This window comes from Arachis stenosperma, chromosome 1 (genome assembly GCF_014773155.1).
Source record: "Arachis stenosperma cultivar V10309 chromosome 1, arast.V10309.gnm1.PFL2, whole genome shotgun sequence".
In the NCBI taxonomy this organism is placed as follows: Eukaryota; Viridiplantae; Streptophyta; class Magnoliopsida; order Fabales; family Fabaceae; genus Arachis; species Arachis stenosperma.
In genome coordinates, this window is record NC_080377.1 from 11,506,967 (window position 1) to 11,527,104 (window position 20,138).

Below are 20,138 nucleotides of genomic sequence, written 5' to 3' on the forward strand. Positions count from 1 at the left end.
CTTCCTTGCTGGCCGAATCTTCATCTTCTTTTGAGTATGAAGGTTCTGAGATTACTCACCAAATCTTACCACATTTGGTGAAAATCTCAGTCACAGCATACTTTATTTTTTTTCTTTTCGTGCCATCAACTCGATGGTCTTTAGGCTTGCTTTCCTTTCCTTTGGGTAGCTCCAAGTAGCTTCCATGGCTTCCTGGTTAATGACCGAAGAAAGAAGAAGAAAGAAATGAGAGAGAAGAGAGTATCTGAAGTAAAAGCAATTCAAAGTGATTTAACACATTGAAAATAGCTTGCTTTTACTTCCCTGGGTGGTTTAACGTGCAGCATTAATCATAAGGATTCCCATCAAATCAATTTCTCTCTCATTGTTCCAAGGTCTGCAATAACTCCATTTAATAAAATTTGAATTCCATTAAAGAATGAAGATGATATCCGTTGAAGCATGCAGCACATGACCAAGGGAATGGGTTTTAATTGTTTAAATGAATAAGACAATATTGTGCCCCATTTCCTTTTAATTTCGGACCAAGCATTTTTGGTCTTATACCAAGACCTTTAATTGGGCTTGTTATCACAATTGCTGGCCCATTTAAAGCATTTGCTTTCCTGGTAAGTTTGGTTTCGGATCAAGCATAGGAAGCTTTCATAAAAAAAAAAACAAATATGGGCTCAGTTGCAACAACTTTTGTTTTCCGGCCCAATTAAATACCTGCATCACAAAATTATTAATTAACATATGATTAATGAAGATTGAATTAATAATTTTGCAATTTAAATATTTTAATAATGTTTGTTCATCACAAATATTAATTTGGAGTTTTCCAAACTCATCAGTACGTTTTGCGCTTTTTAAATCCTGTTTTTGAGCTGTATCTTTCATCGGGCTTCTAGAATATATTAATTCTTCTATGTTATGTATAAGCTTTAGCCTTGTCGTAACCTTTGATTAACCTTTGCTTTACGACGCGAGGTAAAGTTTAGGGTAATTAGGGTGTTACAACTACTTCTATTAGATTCGAATCCAGGTTGGGGGGTTTGTAAGGTTTGTCTTCAGTGGTCTCATATCCATCATCAGAAGAAGAATAATCAACCTCAACAACATCTGGCCATATACTGGTTGACTAACATCATGCTCAAAATAAATAACCAGCAAATCTGACTCCACATTCTCCATTTTTTATCATACATTTCATTGATCTCCTTATCTCCCTTGAGAACATGTAACCCATACTCTAAATTAGGGGCACTGCCATCATACCAATACATTTGTTTGTAGCTTGTATACCCTAAACCCTTGAACATTTCCTCTAAATCTTTGAAATTAACATAATTTATGTCTAATGGAGGAAATGTCTCAACACTTCTGTTATGGTAGTATAATACACCATCTTCATCCCGTTCAAATCAACCCTGATGGTGAAAAACAGGAACTATTTCATACGACATCTATTAGAACAACAATTAGAACTTAAATAACTACTTCTATCAGATTTCAATCGTTAACACAATAATTTTCAGAACATGCATGGGATGATCACTAAGCGAAATCATCATTAACAAAAACCACATTAAGCAAAAAAATTTGGAGCAACACCAACTAACGAAGCTGTAAAATCAGATAACGACACTAACTTTAGTGGCGCCGTCAGTTCCTCCGTCTGCAACACTGTAACCACCTCTTCATTAGAAGTCTCAGCTTGCCTTGGAGGGATACGTTTCGTTTTCTTAAGTTTTCTTTGTAATTTTGAGTAGAGAACGAGGGTGATGTATGGTTGTTTAAGTGTGTACAAAGGGGAGAATGAGATTTCACATAAACACGCAAAAAGGAATCCAAGCAAAACGACATTGCTTTGCTGACTGTATAGGGACTTATTGGTCCCAATGAACACATACCATTCCACGTATGATGTGCCAAGGCCATGTTACGGGCTACACGTCACACCTCAGCGTTTTCCGACGACTATGAACGGAAAAATCAACGAAAAGACTTATTGGTATCACGTAATATATGGATAGGGCCAATCTGATATTTTATAAAGGTTAAGAAACGTGTAGTCAAATTTAAAAAAGGACGGGCCGAAAAAGGTATTTACTCTTTAATTTATTTAGTTATTTTTTTTAGAACATTGTTTAAAAACAAGTTGCAACTTGGAAGTAAAAAGAGATGATCTAACTAATAATGATACGGTTTTCAATTCACTTCACTTTCCAGAACGAACCAACTGCCAGCTATGGCTTCTGCTACGTCTTTCTTTGCACTCTCTCCAACTTACTCTCTCAAACACCAAAACGCAAACTCTAACCGTCGTTTATCCTTCTTCTCGCTTTCACCTTCAACGACGCGTCGTTTTGTCCCCGCCACTATCTCTTGCAACCTCTCTAACAACCATAATTACGTCGACGACCGCAACCACAACAACAACAACAACACTGAACGACCCCAATCTAACGCAATTCAAGTTTACACCCAAATTGAAAGGTAAAAGCTTCACTTTTTCGGTTTTTTTTTTTTATTATAATTCTTAGTTGATTCTTGTTTATAAGTCATGTTACTATAATCAAAGATTAACAAATATGATTAAGGATGATTAAATTTGGTCCTGAGATTTAAAATATAATCACCTTAGTCCTTGCAATCCGTTAATTGGATTAATTTAGCTTAGGAAATGAAAATATCATGATTATTCTGATTGAAAGATTATGATATGGTGTTCAAATATTGGGATTATTTTGATGGACTCTTGCAATGTTAGGATTTATGACTAACTTGACTATTTTCTTAGCATTTACCAGCATTTACAAATGGAAATAAAATACTTAGGGGGAAAAATGTGGCTTTTTTTTCTTGGATTCCAGGTTGGTTACGGATTCTGTTAGACAATCACAGGATGCCTGGTGGGGTTCCAGAGATTGGAGTGAATTGGAGGTATATGCTTAATATTATTTTGATTTAATGTTCTTTTATAATTTGAGTATGTTTCTTTCTAATTTTTGAAAATTTTGATTTTACAACTTGATTTTTGTATATGGTTGAAAACTGATTTTTCTTAGAAACTAATCTGCTTTTTGTTTTTTGAAGTTGTAATTATTTACCCTGCCCTGACTTAGTAGCTGTGAGTTCCTTAAACTTCAAATGCAACAACTTGACTTTTGCTTTCAAGAATTCATTTCTAGAGACAGATAAATCTTTCCATACCATTTTTGTTTTCAAAAGTATTCTTAATCAATTTAGCACATCTTCATTGTACAATTTTTCAGGGAGCATGGATTATCAAACCCAAAAGTTCCAAACCGAAGTTTGTTGCACATTTTATTGGAGGTATATTTGTTGGAGCTGCGCCTCAACTTGCCTATCGGTGGTTTCTTGAGCGTCTCTCAGAAAAGTAAGTACCTGTGTTTTGTTCTTGAAATATTCGAATTCCAATCTGATCAGGAAATTCAGTTGAAAGATATTGTAATAACATGTTGATAGGGTGTCCCCAAAGCTTTTCTTCTTTTTCTTTCTAATTTCTTATTACAAATGCATATATTGTTATATTAGCATAGGACTGTTGCAATATCCCATATCCATTCCCTAACAAACTCTCTTCTCTTGTGTTAATTATCTTTATGTTTGGATCATGTGAGACTGACACTCATAGATCTAGGATCTGTCAATGAAAAAGGCTAATTGCAAAATCCTCTGTTACTAGGGGTGTAGTGATCATTGCAACACCATATGCTAGTGGGTTTGATCACTTCCTGATTGCAGATGAAGTACAGTTCAAATTTGATAGGTGCTGCCGTGCGTTGCAAGAAACAGTAAGTTTCTACTTATGATTCAAGGGCCAGTTTCTTTCTGGTTTAATTTTTCCTATTTAAGTTAAAATATTGAGTACATATTCATTCATTCAGATCCAAGATCTTCCCATTTTCGGTGTTGGCCATTCTTTGGGATCAGTTGTCCACCTTTTGATAGGTATGTTTGAGATCTTCTGCCAAAGTTGATTGTGGAATATAAATGAATTTAAAGTTGTTTGTCTCAATAAATTGCTTTATTGTTTCAGGATCAAGGTATGCGGTGCAAAGAAGTGGAAATGTTCTGATGGCATTCAACAACAAGGTATTTAAATAGGGGAAAATTTTGGAAAACTTTGCTGTTGACCTTTAATGTGTATCTAAATTCATGGGTAGGAAAAATGAGAAAGTTGAAGATTATCCTATCCTTGTGCAATCTACCTAAATTTGTCACTATATGCAGTGACTTGGTATAAAGTCAAAGATCCAAGATGCAACATTTTTCCCCAAAATCTGTTTTAATAAGGTTATGTATTTGAGGTCTTCATTTTGAAACATGGTCACTTTAGAATAGAACGTTTCTTCATTCCTTGCTTCTTTTTTATATCACTGTTCATTTTATAAGTATTTCTACCATTTTAGGCAGTAAGCAAGATGCGAAGAATTCTTAGTATCTCCTATATAAGCTATTATTGTAAGCTATTATTTGATTGACTAGCTTTTGTTCCATTGTTATAGGAAGCAAGTTCAGCTGTCCCTTTGTTCTCTCCAGTTATTGTCCCAATGGCTCAAAGCATTGGTCCACTCCTATCAGATATTTTTGCTTCACCAACTCTACGTGCAGGGGTCAGTATTGCTACATAAACTACCTTGCTCGGATATTGAGAAGACATCTATTTATGTTTCATAGGAGAAAAATCAATAACCTCCCTTGAGGTATGTTAAATAGACTTTGGCTCCTTCACTGATTAATGTCGTATTACAACAACCTTCCCTTCAAGTTGACAAAAGAAGGGGAAGAGATGAAGGAACGGTCATATTAAGATGTAGACAAAAATTCTATAAATATCTTGCTCCTTTTGGTGTATAATCCTATATTCATATAGGTCTATACTACAGGACCTTTTTTTCAGTCAAACTCTTAACATGATACTGTAACACATTGTTTTAGTCAAGTTCATAGAAACTTAAGGTGGTGTTACTTTATTTATGTGAAAGACAAATTTGCAATATCGCATTTTTTATAAAAAAAAAAAAAAAGGTTCCTTATGATGACAATTTGTTTCTCTTGCAAAAAGCTTTTGAAATTCAGGATAGGGAAATTGAATTGGAGAGTTTTACCAACAAATTAAAAGATGAACCAGCCTAGATTTTCTCAAGGGAGGTTGTTGCTATATGATGTTTATAAGTTAGGGAGTCAAGTGCTATATTACAAATACGAGGGGAATTCAATTCCTCATCTTTTGACCATGTCTCAACACTCAACAAAGGGTACTATAATTTCCCTTGAGTGCAATAAAGTAATTTACTAATTGCATAAATTTCAGCAAAATCCTTGTTGATTAATATTTTGAGTGTGGGGAAACTGTTAATTTCCATCCTGTTTGGAAGGACTGATAAATATGCCTTTTTCTATTGATGTTACTTCTTTAGATGGCTAATTTCACACACGAAACACTTGCAGGCAGAGATGACTCTGAAACAATTCGAAAATGTTAGTCCCCCCATTATGAAACAGGTTCTTCCTTTAGTTGAGCAGCTCCCCCCCTTGTACATGGATTTGGTCAAAGGAAGAGAAGATTTTATACCAAGGCCTGAGGAAACACGTCGACTTGTATGTGACATCTTTGTTTGTTAATATGCTTCCCATTAAAGTAATTTTGAGAAGGATTTATTTTATCCCTTATGCCGCATAACCTCTCAGCAAGCATCTTGGTTTGTTGTAGTTAGTTTAGAATCCTTGTCTAAATTCTAAATTAGATTAGGTTCCTAACTGCATCAACTTCAACTGATAGTTATCTGAGGATTATTTTTTATACAAAAATAGTCCAAACACCAAAGTTTGTGAGGCTCTTATTGAAACTCTGGTTGTTAGGAATACATTAAATAAAATTGTATTTATGTGCTATTTTGTTTCTTGTTTCTTCAGATAAAATCATACTATGGCATATCCAGGAATCTTCTGATAAAATTCAAGGATGATTTAATAGATGAAACCCCAACTCTAGCACAGGTGCTTAGTTCAGAAGCAGCAATTAGCTCAGTGCTAGACATGTCAATTCGCAAGCTGCCTGGAGATCATGGTCTTCCATTGCAGCAGGTATTTCTAGTTCTTGCAATTATAAATTGATCTCTATAGATGCTGCTACTACCATCCTTAAATTTTATTACACTCCTTACAGGCCTTACCAGATGTTCCACCAGCAATGGCCGATGCCGTTAATCGCGGAAGTGAGATTTTGTCAAATCTTGCGGTAGGAACACCATGGGAGACAGTTGCCAAAGAAGTAGGGAACACTTTTGGTATCGACTCACAAGTCCTCCGTGCAGAAGTATCGAAGGACATGGATCAGCTTGTGGATGTGATATCTTCTTGGATGGCCTCCAACGCAGGTCCTAAAGTCTTGAGGCCGTAGGGTGCGAGTTAATACTTGCGCACCCTTTAAGTTTCAGTTTCTGTGTAGAAATGTATAGAAAAATCAAAGTTGGCATAAATAGTGTAATACCAATCTTGTGAATCAGTGAATCCTTACAGGTAAGTGATTAGAAGTTTAGAACTTTGTCTATCATTAGGTGATGTAAAAATGTGATATATGTTGTGACAGAAAAATTGATATGGAAAATAAAATTTGAGTATTGGAAGACATTCAAAGTTGCTTGTATGTTGTATGAATTTGAAGGCAATAGAGACCCTTTAAAGGCAAAATGTAATCTTTCATTATTTCTTATCATGGGTCTATTGTTAATAAATATAACAGTTTTCTCATGTTTTTCACTAATAATGGATGTATAACATCACAACTTTCATTATGTTGATAGTATTATGTAAAATCTTTGTATTGTTCCAGGCTTATGCCTGTGCTTATTAATTAAAAATGAAACTCTTGGTCCAAGAAGAAATTGTGAATGAGTTCAGCATCATTGTTCTAGAAAAGCATGCAATAATTTCTTATTTACGTGCTACTCGTCCATAAAACTGGATTGACTAATTAGTTGACAAATCTTACCCAATTGGCCAACTCAATACAATACTTTTTAACGTCTTTGTTAAAACCAACAAAATCCAATAACATCTATGTTATCAGAAATTCATCTTTTTAGCTGTGACCCGTTTATCCTTTAATAATTCAACAACCAGAAACAAAAATACACCATTGAAAAATTTCAGCCAAATTACTCTCTTTGATCTAAAGTACAAGCAATGTTAGGGCAACATTAATTCATTGACAAAATTAAGATTTCAAATTTTAAATTACATCTTAGCATAAATTATGAACGTTTCATGAGCCAGATTCTATTCAACATTTTCAAAGGTAGTAGTCTATATAGTAACACAATTTCCCTGCAGACACTTCATTCCTATTTCCCATATCACATTTGCCAAAATCTCCCTATGATGGCAACAGCCAACTTCAGGCGACAGATCTCTGCTAATAGAGAACCTGAAATGTTCTTATTTGGTCCGTCTTCTCCGGTCCCGGTCCCGGTCCCGGTCCCTATCTCTGTCCCTGCTCCTTTCCCTGTCATGATCATCCCTCTCTCGGCTTCCACTCTTTTCGCGGTGCCGGTCCCTTCCTCTATCACTGTCGAAATCATGACTTCTATCTCTTTGCCTGTCTCTTTCCCTATCAAAATCATGTTCTCTATCTCTATCTCGACTTGATAATCTTTGATGTGGACTATGGCTTGGACTTGGGCTGCGGTGCCGTTTCCTTGAGACATCGTGCCTATCCCTCCTCTCCGAAGACGTTCGTCCTGCAATTATAAAATAACATTATTCGCCTTCTAAGAATTAATGGTGCGCTTGGCATTGGCGAAAATTGCGAGGTTTGTTTCAGGGTGTTGTTTACGAAGAATAAAGACAGGAACGGAAGATCAAATACAAAATTATGATTGGAAAATTTGAAAATTGTCATTAAAACTGAAAACAAGAAATTAAAAACTTTGGGTTTCCCTGAAATAGAAAGAACTTACTATTGCCTTGACCATCTTCACCAGAATCTGATAAACCGTACTCTGATTGCAGCCGTTTCCGATGTGCTTCAACTTTCTTCTCAATTTCCTCCAAATTTTTAATTCCCCTCTCTTCAAGAGACTCCCGATATTCAATTAGAGCAACCTCCAAGCGTCGTAACTTTTGCCTGTATAACAATTAAAAAGGTAAGCTCCATAAGCATCTAGAAAACAAAAAAATAAATAAAAAGATAACATTTTACTGAGATTCTGAATAGCTTTAGAGGGAAAGTGAATTCACAAAAATAATGACATGGAATAAGGGAAGAACAAAAAGGTCGCAACCTCTGCTCTTCATTCATTCCACTGTCAGTGTGAGCTGAAAAACTTGTATCTGCAGCAGACTCGTGTTCATCAGCTTTACTAAGACCGTCTCCAACATTCTCGCTACCAGAAGACGAGTAGCTTAGCCCAAGATTCTTTCCATCCCTCCTATGCTCGTCATCACTCTCATCATCCTCTCGAGCCCATTTAGAGGCAGGCAAAACTGGATCATTCTTCTCCTTTTTTGTAAAGGCTTTAAGTTCAGGCTGTGGAATAGAAAGGGTTGATGCTAAAGGTGAAGACCCTTTGCCTTGTGAAGGCAAATCTTCATCCGAATAGTGGTTCCATCCAGATAATCCCGCTGGTTCAGGCTCAGCACTCGTTTCCCGCCGAGTACTGGTATACTTCCCTGCATTTGCTTGGTTTTGAGCATATTTCAATTCGTCATCCAGTTCATAACCCCTTTGCTTTTCTGCCTCTTCAAGACTTAGCAACCGTGCAACCATCATTTCTCTGCCACCAACAAGTGACAACCCATTGTGTCGGCACCGTCTTTCCAGCTCGGCAAGAGGCAAACTCATTAGCTCCCTTGTTGCAGCTCCTCGGCCCATTGCCAATGCAGCATCTTGGTTGGCCTTGCCGCTAACCGTATCTTCGGAAGTGGCCTTCTGTTCGATCTCAGGAGCATCACCACATATGGAATGGAATGGTATAACACCGGAGTTCCCAGGTCGAAGAAAAGTGGCTCTTAAGCCATTCACATAAGCATCTGAAAAGAGGAACCAATCGGCCCACACTTGCAAAACTTTCAGTACTCGTTCCTGGAAATATTTCAGGTGAAGGTCAGAAACAAAAATAAGAAAGAATAGTAAGAAATTATATAAAGGCAGTCATGATTGATCAGCTTACTTTCAGTGCTTCAGCAGTAATGCGCCCCATTATGCTACGATATAAGTCATTAAAACTCTCCATTACGTCAGGTAATGTTGCTTCAAACTTGGTGCGATATGCTGATGCGTTTCTTACAGGAGCACTACTATTGTGAAGAATATCAGATACAAGCATGAGCCTTGCAATTTTAGTTGGAATGGGGGTTTCTTTAAGCGTCAATGATTCTGTTAAAACTTCAACAATCTGCATGTTAAGGAAAGATTAGACTGCTACCACTATAAAATACACAGATAATATGCAAAATTTAAATATTAAATGATAGCATGCTAACGTCATCAAGGAAAGAAAACTCCAGTCATTTTTACCTCGCCAGCTGCATCGGCATTATCCAAAGAAAACCCCATGGCCTCTTTTATCTGGCTCCTCTCTAATGTTAAAGCCCGCAGCATATCCTCAAACTCGTCCCTCTGTGCATCAGTCAGTGTTCTTTCAGGCTCTACACGCTGCAAAATATACACAAATGGAAATGAAATGAGTAAATCAGGAGAATGTTGAGAAACTGTATTCATCCTGATTGAAAATACGATTATAAAGAGTACCCTGCTTCTTCCTCCTGCATGTGTTGGACCAGACTCCTTCTCATGTTCTGGACTTTTTGCTGTTGGTAATGAGGGGGGTATCCATCTGGCAAAAAAAAAGGATATATTTGTCAATCTGATGCGCATTATGTGTGATCAATCAGAGACAAATAGAAAAATCAAAGAGCCAACCGACACACTTTTCCATTTGTTCCGTTTTCATTTTTGGTAATAAACAACAATAAACCTCGTACTCAAAAAAAGATAAGAATGTTTCCGGTACCTTCCACTACCCGTTATCATGATAAAAGGTTCAGTCCGCCATCTTTGAAGAGTATCACCCTGTATTGCAGGAAAAACAAACACATTTTCAGTCAACAATTCAAATACATCATACAAGAACTCTTTTCTTGGATTCGTTAATCCAAGTTCTAATCAATACATTCATGAAAAGCAAATAGATCCTCACACAAAATCAAAATTGATGTACCTGGGCAAATGAGTAGAGTCTCCAAACATAGTAGGTGTGTTCCTTTGAGCCAAGAACAAACAAGAAGTTGAAAAGAGGATTTCCACGACCCCTCTCCATGATAGCTTGTTCAAAAGCACACCCTCCATCCAGAACATATAAAGCCATTGTATCAATTACATGCCTCAGATGTTCATCCTCAGGAGGTGTAACCATTATATCAGGAATATTAGGAGTAAGGACCTATCATCATCAGGAACAATACATGTAATAAGTAATAACTGTTGTATAAGGGGAATTATGGACTAAAAAAAATTATGACTGTCCGAAACTGATAACTTACCAGTTCAGAGTTCTGATTAGGCACAGAAGTCACAGGTGGACCGCCTGATGGACCAGATAGGATAACAGTACTACCCTGCAAACCAAAGATTATTCTTTATAATTATTTCATTGAAAAGATTATAAAAAATAAAGATGGTCACTGTTCTAGTGTTTTTTTTTAATCATCACACTAGATACACATAGCAGGCTTTAAGATAAATAGATCAATAAACAATAACCATTTTAATTATTTACTCTATTAGAATTGAACAAGCTACTGAAGGGTTAATGTTCCCTGATTGAATCACGATACAAAAGGAAAACGATAATAATACCTCCTTACTCCTGATGGCCATATGCCCTGGTGGGGGTGCAGGTAGGGCTTGCGATGGGAGCGCAACAGACTTTCCCCACCCAATTTTCAATTCATACTCATAAACCACAACTCCTGCATAAACATTTGTCCAGTTTCGTATTAGATCTTTTTTCCAAGCATAAACTCAATAATTATCCATGCAAATAGAAAGTCAGCTCAATAATGTTTTTCTTTAATCTCAAAACTCAAGTAAGATGCAATTGAGGAACAGATTACATAGCATCATGGATGTCGATCTGTTAATAATATTATGGAAAAAAAATACAGAGGAAACAAGGGAGCCCTATCATATCTTCCAAATTAAGAGAATCAGACCTTGCATTTCATCCTTTGCAGCCTGTCCATCAGCTCTGTTCATGAAAGCCACAAAGCCACAGTTTCTTTGTCGTCTTCGCTCCTCTTCTGTCCTAGGCCACATTATCTTCACACTGGCAATAGGTCCAAATCTTCCAAAAGTACGGAGCAGAAAATTTTCATCAACCTAGAATTATAGAACAGCCAAGTTGAGATTCATGTCCTTAATTCTCAAATAACAAGAAGCCCATATACTGAGGAGACAATCAAACCTTGGGTGAGAGGTTTCCAACATACAGATTCGTAGTTTGGGGATCGCCATCATCAAATGATCCAGGAAGTCTTCCACTTGGATCAAAGTCATCAGGTAGTTCGTCAAAGCGACTTGACTGTTGGAAAGGGGAAAACTATCAATAGGAATGTTTCATAAATTCATCAAACAAGCAAATCTAATTACAAGGGATAAACATATACTGACAATTAATTTCACGGAGTAAATTATATAAAGCACAATAGGGCATATTTGTAATGGACAAAAATACGAAAATAGAAATACCCAATTACTTTAATATGTTTATGTAGATTTACCCAACATAAATTCACAAATCTACAAGCCATAAGCAAGTCATTTAAATATGGGACAAAATCCAATAACAAACAACTCTATTCAGCATGCTGAGCATGATAAAAGTAACACTTACAGTGGAATGTTCTCCATGGCGCCCATCACGCCAATGTTCACGTTCTTGGTTCCGCCTCTCCCTCATCTCTTGCTCGTGCTTTAGCTCCTCCATGAAATGATCAATGTTCCTCGACTTTCCTTTCTCTTTGTCCTTAGGTTTTTCCTCCTCTTTCTGCAAAGTACAACACAAAAGCATTAGATCTGTATACATGAAAACTCCTTAACAACAAAATCAGAGATCAAAGGTTGAACTGTGATACAGACTTTCCTTTCCGATTCTTTTCCCTTGGTTGCCATTGGAGGTGGTATAAAAGATGGAACATACCTGCAAAGAAAAATGAATGATGAAATTACATGCTAGTTTACTAGCAATGTTATGACTAAATAGAAGTGTCAGACATATTACATTCATCATTTTCAAATAGTCCTTCGAACTTGGTTCTTTAAACATACAGCTAATTTGAAGCCTCAGGAATTGCGACTGGGGTAATCCAGCAAAATCCTCCAGAAGGCCACTAAGTTCCATCTCAACTACTAATCACAGTCAAAAAGCACAACTCCTCCACCTACCAAACTGGGCAAAGCACTACCCCGACAACACACACAAACACACAATAAACAAGAAATGGAAACATTTGCCCAGTATCAAATAATGAAGCAAGAACTTATTATTCTTTACTTAACTGGTTGATTGTATTGTAAAATTTATCCAATATGACAATAGTTAATTAAATACATCGAGCATCATTGACTTTGGATCAAATAAATTGTATCCTAAGCATCATGCCATGTAGAACACTCTCTACTGGACTACCACTCAAATGCTAATATGAAAAGTCTCATCAAGCACTGAACCAAGAAAGTTGACAGCCAAATACAAAACAACTCCATACAGAAATCTAACACGAATTATTTTAACAAAAGAATAACTTCATTAAGACAGATAGATTCAAAAGAGATGGGATGGTAAGGAATCCTCCTCAACACAGAACAAGAGAAAATCGAGGATTACTATTGGCCAATCTCTAAGCGTATATGCCAAGGAACCAAAAATTAAAGGGTTTGTGCTCCAAACCAACCAATGTCCACCTAAAGTTCTTTTAGGTCCTCATAAAAGTTCTTGGATTAGCCCACTAACTTTCTATGCCATTGTAAGTTCTATATTTCAACACGAGCTATACTACATCTATATTCACAACCTCACAACACATTTTCCTATGAAGGTTCACATATGGATTAATCAAGCTTCTGAGGATAGGATATAAACTTCATCCTCTTCCAATATAATTATGTAAACCCACCTTCCTTTTCGCTCTCTACTCTCCAGAACTGTGGCATTTTTCTTCCCACTATAGGTGTTGATATTCTAACCTCCATAAACATTCCGACCTCAAAATATGCACATGACACACACAATGACACAATGTAAGGTTGGAAAAAATCCATCTATAACCAAATTCACAATTTGGTATAAGTATAACAGATCTGGATCATCAAGTGCGAATGAAATTTAAAAATGCACACTATAGGTATTGGTCAAACCTACTCAATTTGTTAGTCTTATTTAAACCACAATCATAGAAACTTGTCCATCTCTGCAAATAAATATAATTGCCTATTTTTCTCACTCGGAGAGTAACTTGACATAGGAGTTTACAGAAAAGGATTAATGGCGACTCAAATGTCCCAACAAACAGCATTCCTAACAATGAACCATATCTAGTGCAATATACATTTACAGTAGAAGAAAACAAATAAAAAGTAGTATAAATATGATATAAATATGCACTAGAAGATTAGATTATCTAAAACCTAAGATACAACCATAATGAAACAACACGACTAATGCTTCTGATGAGGTATATCAACCTGTAAACTTAGACAGGAAAGATACATTAGAGGTTTCCATTGCTCATATGCCACTTTTTTACTCTTCGTTCTGTTACATGCAAAGAATACCTCAATGTGGAAGGTCAGAAGCGTTGTTTACATTTTCTTTTGTTTCTAATTCATAGTATCAAGGAAGCTAGAAGCCAAAAAAGATCGACCATTTCATAAACCCGATTTCTATAACAAGCATGAAAATGACTTGGCTAAATTTCAAAGGCAATCATTTACCTATCATGCCGAAAATCAAATGTCCATAATGCGATGTAATACAAGAATATTGATTTGTTATGCACTGAGAATGATACATATTTAATAAGTTGACTTTCAACAATTGCAAATGCACCAACCCACATTGTATAACAAATTTCCATCAGCAATTTAAAATTTCTTCATAATTAAAAGAATATATAATTCTCAGTCCTTGCAAACAACTATAATATCTACAGTAGCAACAATTAACAATCATCCACGACTAGCTTTAGCTTATGATTTATAAAATGCATGATCTTCAAAAGCAATGTTAAGGGATATCAGTCACCAAGTCTTTATCTATGTAAACTGAACATACCACAAATTAAAGCTGGAAAAAAACTACATCTTTTTCATATACACGAGCAGATGAGTGATACCACAATTACACAAATTTTGTTCCCATTATTTAAATAAAACATTAGATGTACTGCTATTCATAAAACTAAATTACAGTATTCATTTTATTATTCAACAGCTATAACCCTAACAAAAGTATACTATACCTGAAGACAATGACATGTGATTTTTCTAATTATGATGCCTGATTAAAAGAGCACATAAACATTGTTAATCAAAAGCATTTATTTACCTACTTCCCTTCTTTGGACCAGAAACCCCATCTTTGGACTTTTCACCTGCCATCCGCGAATGAATAAGAAAGGTCCGTATTTTTATTAAATTTATTATACAAAATAATAGCAAAAACTATGTATTTATCCACAACAGGAATAACATTATATAATCAAGACTTCCAAGAGATAAAGCAGAAGAATATATTGAATGCTAGGAAGTATAGAATTCATACTAACCCTCAGTATCATCCTTCAATTTATCATTGGGATTAATTGTTCCTCCTCGTACAAAAGCCTTTGACCCAGGAGTGGTATCACCTTGAAATGACTCTACAAATTCGGCATACAAACGAGCAGTCTCATCTTCAGCTCTCTGCAGGAGACAATACCCATTATGATCATTAGCAAATGTCCTTACTTAAAATTATAACAAGAAGTAACTACTAACTACAATGGATAGATCAACCCTACCTTCTTCTTTGCCTCCTCCTCTTCTCTGTGCTTCTGGAATGGTGTCTTTTTCCGTGTGATGGAGAAGGAACTCATCCTTACATTAGCAAGAGAAGAAGCCTGCCCAAAAATTTAACATGTTACAATGACCTTAAGTCAGAAATAGCTCCCAACCTTTTTCAACCCATCATTTTCCCTTCTCAAGTCAAATTTCTTATCATTTACAAACTCAATTTGGTCCTCAAAAACAAATACTACAACAAATCCAATTCGAATTTCTAAACCCCATTCAGGCAATGCAGGACCAAAAAAGTGATAAAAATGCAGTTGCTACTTTCTCAACTCAGCCACCAAATACAAGTGACATCTCCAAAACCCCACCTCATGAATAATAATTTTAACAAATAAAAGCACCAAATCTTAACAAAAGGACATTCTTCTGAACTTAGCTATGCACCACTACCTAACGCTATTAAGAAAGAAACACAACAACATTGACAGAACATAAATATATTTAAGCGAACATAAATTGGCTACTCAATTAAGGGCATGTTTGGGGTCATGTATAATCGCTTTCAATCCAGAAAAAAGAAAAAAAATCGATTATAAGCTGTTTTAAACAGAATTAAAAGCTAATCCGAAAATAAGCAAATCCAAAACACAAACTTTAATGTGCATATGAGAAAAATCCGGACCTCAGCGAAATCAGCTACACACTTGAATGAGTGAGTGATTGAGCACTGAAATCAGCAACAACTTGAATCCGAACAGAGGCTGAAGAAGAACGAATGTGATGAGCACTTCACTGAACGCACGAAACAAAATCAATCTCATTATCGCATTCTTATTGTAATAATTGTTAAAATCATATTAATCGCAATTATTTATTGAGAAAGCATTAATAAAAGGGTTTTTTTTATATATAATCGATTCAGAAATCGGTTGTTTGAAAGAGGGAAAGAGAAAATTAAAAAAAAAAAGCTCACCTTTTCTTCTGGGTTTGGTTTGGGTTGGGTTTTGATGTTTGTTGAAAGTGGTGAACGAGAGAGAGAGAGAGAGAGAGAGAGAGAGAGAGAGAGAGATGCGCAGTAAAGTAGCTTAGAAGAAGAAGAGGAAGAAGAAGTAAGGCAAAGGGCACAGCATAGGGTAACGTTTTTTTTTCCTTTCTTTTTTTAATGTGAATATTCATTTTTTCTATTTTCCTTTTTTTTCTCCTTATTAAAGAATTGGGTTGGTTATAAATAATACAATTAGGCTAAAGTATATATCGAAAGATAAATTTTTGGGTTCAGTAAGTTTTTACATTTTTTGTTATTATTTGATTAACACAAACACTATGTTATTTTTAATAAATAAATTTTATTAATTTATGTATTATAAATTCTAAAAAAATATAGATGCAAATTATATTAATTTATGTATACGAAATTTTGATAAATATAGTTATATAAATTATATATTTTTTGTGTATAAAATATTTATAAATATGAGTACAAATTATTAGTAACTAAATACTAGCTAAAAATAATAATATTTGCTTCCCGCTAACATTGCTCATATAAAAAATTAACAATACATATTTAGTATTTTATAAAAAAATATTTTATTACAAAAAATTTTAATTATTTTACTATGATAATTTGATTATTCTATTATAACAAATTTGATCATTCTAATGACTTATTATTTAGTTAAAAAAATATGTGAACCAATATACACACACAAAAATATAGTTATTAATTTTTTGTATATACATAATATTAAAATATTTTATGTACACATAAATTAGTGATTAAATTAGTTATTATATATTTATGTATAAATATTATTTAATTTATTTTTAATACATATTGTATAATTTGTATTTTCTAAGAATAATTGATTTAATGGTTATTTTTTGTTTACACCCACTTTAGTTGTGTTGTAAATCATATTAGTGTTACTTGATTGATTATCAATTTATCATCAAGTAAATTTTTGTCATACCAACTAGGTTTTAATAATTAAGTACCTAGGTTTTGATATGGTTATTCGTCAAGAAATGGTTTGAAATAAGTTATATTGAGAGTTTATTTTGAAAAAGTAATAGTATATAATAACTAATAAAATACATATTTTGATGCATATACACTTAAAACTTATTTTTATGCGCCAGAATATGATACTATTATAGTATTCTTCATGTTTTGTGTTACATCCACGTTAAACTAGTATCTTATTTTAAATATTTGTGAAATAGAGTTTTGTAACATTTTATTTAGAATTTCGTTCCTTACTTTTGAAAATCTAATTAAATTGTTGATTGGATCCACATGCATGACCAAATATTTTGTAGAACATTAAACCTACGTACGATTATTAGTATATAAATCAAACAGTTCGACTAAATCCGTTGTAATTTAGAGGGGGAAAAAATACTAGCTGGACTGTAGACAAGTTATTTTTGTAATCAAATTTAATCAATTTTTTTTTCTTCTTGTGACACTTTTTCTTTTCCTTTTTTTCATCTAAAATTTTTAGTTATCAATCCTTAAATTATTGAACTAACTTGATTAAATTTAATTATCAAAATAAGAGAGATATTTATAGAATTATAAACAAAAATTTAATAATTAGTTATTTTTGTCGAACGAAACTTATCTTATATGAATATAACTTTAGTTTTAATTTTTTATTTTTTTATGATCAATTTTGTCGGTTTTCGAATCTTTCATGGTCAGAAATGCGAGTTAAATTCCAAAATGGTTCCTGAAATTGGCGTCGTGCACTAAAATCGTCCATAAGATTCCAATTGCATTAATTACGTCCCTGAAATTGATAAAAGTGTACCATATTAGTCCCTGACCTGTTTTTCATTAACGACGTGATGATATGACTTGATGACATGGACTGTAAGTGACACGTGTCACTCCATGATTTGGCCACGTGTAATGATATGATAATGTGGCGATCAGTGACACCTGGCATGCTGATGTGGATGGTTGTGCCGCGTGTCACAATGTTATTTGACCATGTGTTGCAACAGTATTCGTCCACGTGTCGTCCATTATGTCATCATTGTAGATGCAGTGATGCACCAAATTAGTCCCTCACTTTGCATTAAGTGACTCATTTTAGTCCCTGAAATTGAATGTCGTGCACCAAACTAGTCTTTTCACCAATTTTTTCTCATTTTTTCCTATAAATTCAAAATTCTCAATATTTTTTAATGCATTAATTTCAATTCTATTTTTTCACATGTCAATCAAATAAAAGTGTTTTTATAAAATATTTTTTCTCTTGCGAATACGCTAACCGCCGACTTGGAGTTGATGTGAAGCCGTGAAGGCATTTCAAGTACCTTCACAAACCATCTCCGACCTCTTTTAGTGTTTTTGTAAAATATTTTTTCTCTTGCGAATACCCTAACCGCCGTTTTGGAGTTGACGTGAAGGCATTTCAAGCTTTTCTCATTACCATCTTCAACCTCTTTCGTCTAGACTGCAGAGGTTGGAGATGATAATGAGGGTGCTTGAAGTGCCTTCAATCTAGCTCATTTACACGTGAGGGTGCTTGAAGTGCTTTCAATCGAACTCATTTACACCTAATGAAAACGTGTATTTCATAAGAACAAAAAAGATGTTTATTTATGAAAAAATAGAAATGAAATTAGTGCATCTAAGATATTGAAAATTTTAAAGACATTCAATTTCAGGGACTAAAACGAGTCACTTAATGCAAAGTGAGGGACTAATTTGGTGCATCTACAATGATGAAATAATAGACAATACGTGGATGAATACTGTTGCGACACGTGACACAAACGGACACGTGGCCAAATAACATTGTGACACGTGACACAACCATCCACATCAGCATGTCACATGTTACTGGTCACTACATCATCATATCATTACACGTGGCTAAATCATGGAGTGACACGTGTCACTTACAGTCCACATCATCAAGCCATGTCATCACGTTGTTAATGAAAAATAGGTCAGGGACTAATATGGTGTACTTTTCTCAATCTCAAGAATGTAATTAGTGGACTAAAACCCCAAAGTGGTCCTCGAGATTGGGCGAGTTACCCATAATCGTCCTTGACTTTCAAAATTCCCTAACAGTATCCCTCACATTCAGCTCCGGGACCCATAGTTGTCCTGCGACCCTTTCCGGCGCACAGTCAGCAAACGGAGTAATGAGTTGGCACCTCCTATGCCATGCTGGAGCCAGCAACGGCTAGCTGATGTGGCAAATCTTAATTTTCTACCTAATGTGATCCTGGTCCCATTAAAACCCTAAAAGCTAAGAATGATTATTATATATAGTATCTCTTCTTCCCTTCTCCTTCTTCCCATAATTGTGGTCCACCATTGTGATTTATTCTGGACAAACTTTGCCAGCAAGAATCTCAAGGAGGGACGATTTTCCAGCCCCACTTGGACCAACAACTGCCAGAACTTCCAACGGCTTCGCCACGCAGTTCACATCCCAGAAAATGTACCTAACTCTGCTGCAGAATGATCTGTGATCATTAGTTCTTGCTTCCTCTGCTGGTTCTGGTACCTCACCTTATTAGTTGTGGAGGTTTTCTGAAGATCTTGAAAGTTTGCTCTGTTGTGCCTGTGCAAATCTTGTAGTTGATGCCTATTGCTTCAACCTCACACCCTTGCTTCTTCATAACACTTTGTTTTCCAAAATCTTTCTTTGTTTTTCTGCAGTTCTCTTATTTATTTACAAATCAATTTCAAATGTTATTGTTTATTTCTTCCTATTTTTTAAATTCACGGCTTTGGCCTCTATTGACTCTGAAACATTGAGTGGTTCAATCTTGATCCTTGTATTGAATGAGTAAATAGTTCACATGCACTTGTACATGGCATAACTCTGCCAAATTGTTAGGTGACATAGAAAATACAAGATTTTACTTTTGACCAATTATATCAACTACTCATAAGAATAATCCTACTAGAATTATTCAACCCCTTTAATATTCGAACCTTGAGCCTTTCTCTTACAATAACAACCATTTAGATAGAATAATATAAGGAAGAAGAGATACTATATATAATAATCATTCTTAGCTTTTAGAGTTTTAATGGGAC

The 20,138-nt window shown here is 34.9% G+C and overlaps 2 protein-coding genes across 2 annotated transcripts; one reads left to right on the forward strand and one right to left on the reverse strand.

The window, feature by feature from the left end:
• Positions 1 to 2,173: 2,173 nt before the first annotated feature.
• On the forward strand, positions 2,174 to 6,642 carry LOC130964330 (uncharacterized). The gene is made up of 10 exons (XM_057889875.1): positions 2,174 to 2,478; positions 2,856 to 2,925; positions 3,258 to 3,382; positions 3,692 to 3,800; positions 3,894 to 3,957; positions 4,046 to 4,101; positions 4,515 to 4,622; positions 5,461 to 5,610; positions 5,926 to 6,096; positions 6,179 to 6,642. Exons 1-10 carry the CDS (start codon positions 2,231 to 2,233, stop codon positions 6,410 to 6,412), a joined length of 1,335 nt encoding a protein of 444 aa, XP_057745858.1. The 5' UTR covers positions 2,174 to 2,230; the 3' UTR covers positions 6,413 to 6,642.
• A 514-nt stretch (positions 6,643 to 7,156) lies between these two features.
• LOC130970137 (protein RRC1-like) lies at positions 7,157 to 16,233 on the reverse strand. Its single transcript, XM_057896136.1, has 19 exons — positions 16,038 to 16,233; positions 15,747 to 15,856; positions 15,073 to 15,171; positions 14,839 to 14,974; positions 14,619 to 14,664; positions 12,152 to 12,212; positions 11,907 to 12,059; positions 11,478 to 11,594; positions 11,227 to 11,392; positions 10,871 to 10,983; positions 10,555 to 10,629; positions 10,233 to 10,454; positions 10,026 to 10,084; positions 9,764 to 9,848; positions 9,530 to 9,667; positions 9,183 to 9,407; positions 8,295 to 9,094; positions 7,971 to 8,137; positions 7,157 to 7,751 (listed from the first exon to the last, which is right to left on the reverse strand). The coding sequence occupies exons 3-19, from the start codon at positions 15,145 to 15,147 to the stop codon at positions 7,450 to 7,452; spliced, it is 2,940 nt and encodes a 979-aa protein (XP_057752119.1). The 5' UTR covers positions 15,148 to 15,171; positions 15,747 to 15,856; positions 16,038 to 16,233; the 3' UTR covers positions 7,157 to 7,449.
• Between the last annotated feature and the right edge of the window lie 3,905 nt (positions 16,234 to 20,138).

What these genes read in the sequence shown, in the direction of transcription:
- LOC130964330 (XM_057889875.1), top strand. Translation starts at nt 2,231, where the DNA reads ATGGCTTCTGCTACGTCTTTCTTTGCACTCTCTCCAACTTACTCTCTC. An exon ending in CTTGAGCGTCTCTCAGAAAA is followed by an intron (nt 3,383 to 3,691) that starts GTAAGTACCTGT and finishes CTCTGTTACTAG; the next exon opens with GGGTGTAGTGATCATTGCAA. An exon ending in CACCAACTCTACGTGCAGGG is followed by an intron (nt 4,623 to 5,460) that starts GTCAGTATTGCT and finishes AAACACTTGCAG; the next exon opens with GCAGAGATGACTCTGAAACA.
- LOC130970137 (XM_057896136.1), bottom strand. Translation starts at nt 15,147, where the DNA reads ATGAGTTCCTTCTCCATCACACGGAAAAAGACACCATTCCAGAAGCAC. An exon ending in GGTCCAAAGAAGGGAAGTAG is followed by an intron (nt 12,213 to 14,618) that starts GTAAATAAATGC and finishes TTTTCTTTGCAG; the next exon opens with GTATGTTCCATCTTTTATAC. An exon ending in TGGCCATCAGGAGTAAGGAG is followed by an intron (nt 10,630 to 10,870) that starts GTATTATTATCG and finishes TTTGGTTTGCAG; the next exon opens with GGTAGTACTGTTATCCTATC.